Source organism: Cystoisospora suis (assembly GCF_002600585.1).
Source record: "Cystoisospora suis strain Wien I chromosome Unknown contig_3030, whole genome shotgun sequence".
NCBI classification, from domain to species: domain Eukaryota; phylum Apicomplexa; class Conoidasida; order Eucoccidiorida; family Sarcocystidae; genus Cystoisospora; species Cystoisospora suis.
Genome location: NW_027155825.1, coordinates 49,633 through 50,890, shown reverse-complemented (window position 1 = coordinate 50,890; position 1,258 = coordinate 49,633). Strand labels below are relative to the sequence as shown.

The window sequence follows — 1,258 nt, the reverse complement described above, 5'->3', positions numbered from 1 at the left end:
CGGTGCACAGGTGTTTACGCGCGACGTAACCAGCTAGACTCTGAGTTCCGGGGCGCTGGCATAATCAATCTAGGAGGCCTAACGGTAGCTAGGCAGTCCTGCAGAAGCAACGTTGCCAGTAGTCTGTATCAGCACACCTGCAAACGGGGAGAGCCAAGACAAAGGAGGAGATCAAAATGCTCTGTTGGCCGTTGGATCTCGAGTCAGATAGTCTCTGCTGACCGTCCTGTGTACGACGCCGTATCCGTCGGCAACGTCATTCACCGTTCTGTGCGCATGCGTATCGGCACATGCTCGGTCTGGCGGCGCGGACGGGGACTTGTTTCGGCCGCAGTTTAGCAGAGCAAGATCCTTATTCTGGCCACAGAACACATCCCGTCTCCTGTCTCGGCGACGTGGTGTTCAGTTCGGGCCTCGGGCTGCGACTCCGCCTCAACAGTGCCTTTCCTGTTCCCTGACACGGGCAGTATCACTACGACACACAATCGACTGTTCAGGCTCGTTAGATCTCTCATTGGTTTTTACTGAAATGAAGACTGCACTACAAATGCTGTTTGTCTTGGCATAGCGCGCCCTTGCGGCCTGTCAACCGACCTCCGCCTGTCTTGTAGAAAGGCGAAGAGTCCGCCAACCCGTATCATCGCTACGGTATGCGTCTTTTGGGGCTTCCTTTTCTCGCAGCCAAGCTCGCCGAAATATGGCAGGGGCTATGAGTAGCGGTGGCCGTGCTATAGGGTCCGCCCTCGGCTTTCATGCGCGGCATCCACCTTCTCTTGTTCTTTTCTTATCAGCCAGAAAAGGGCTGGAACCCTTGCTTCTTCGCGAGGTGCGGACGTCTCCTTCATTGCGGGATCTGACCTCACCGAGTGACGCTAACTTTCTTCTTGCCAGAGGTTGTTCTGCCTCGGGGGAGCCGAAGGACGACGTCTCCTCGCAGAGAGCAAAAGAAGCGGTCCGGCTCCAATCTGTGCAAGGAGGAGTCCTGGTCCATGGAGCCGATTGGGAAGCAGCGGCACGACTATGCATGTACAGCCGAATTGCTGAAGCTGTGTGGCTTCGTCTTGGACATTCAAAGGACTGTGCCACGGAAGAACGGCTCGAAGAAACTCTTTTGGAAATCAGATGGTCTCAGGTATGATTGTTGGAGTTTTAGAGAGCGTACTCAGATGGTCAACGTCGACATGGAAAACAACTTGTCTGTTTTTTGTTCCGTCCGGCTACCTGATCTGACAGGTGTCACCTATCTATCTATCTATCT

General features: G+C 54.3%; 1 protein-coding gene across 1 annotated transcript in view; it reads left to right on the top strand.

Annotated features, from left to right (window-relative positions):
* Positions 1–547: 547 nt before the first annotated feature.
* Positions 548–1,258, top strand: part of CSUI_006068 (uncharacterized protein) — a gene marked incomplete at both ends in the record, with an annotated part of 7,390 nt that continues 6,679 nt past the window's right edge. The window contains 2 exons of the mRNA XM_068066233.1: positions 548–552; positions 682–1,132. Of these exons, the coding sequence (XP_067921790.1) occupies positions 548–552; positions 682–1,132 (456 nt within the window). The remainder of the gene's footprint in view (positions 553–681; positions 1,133–1,258) is intronic.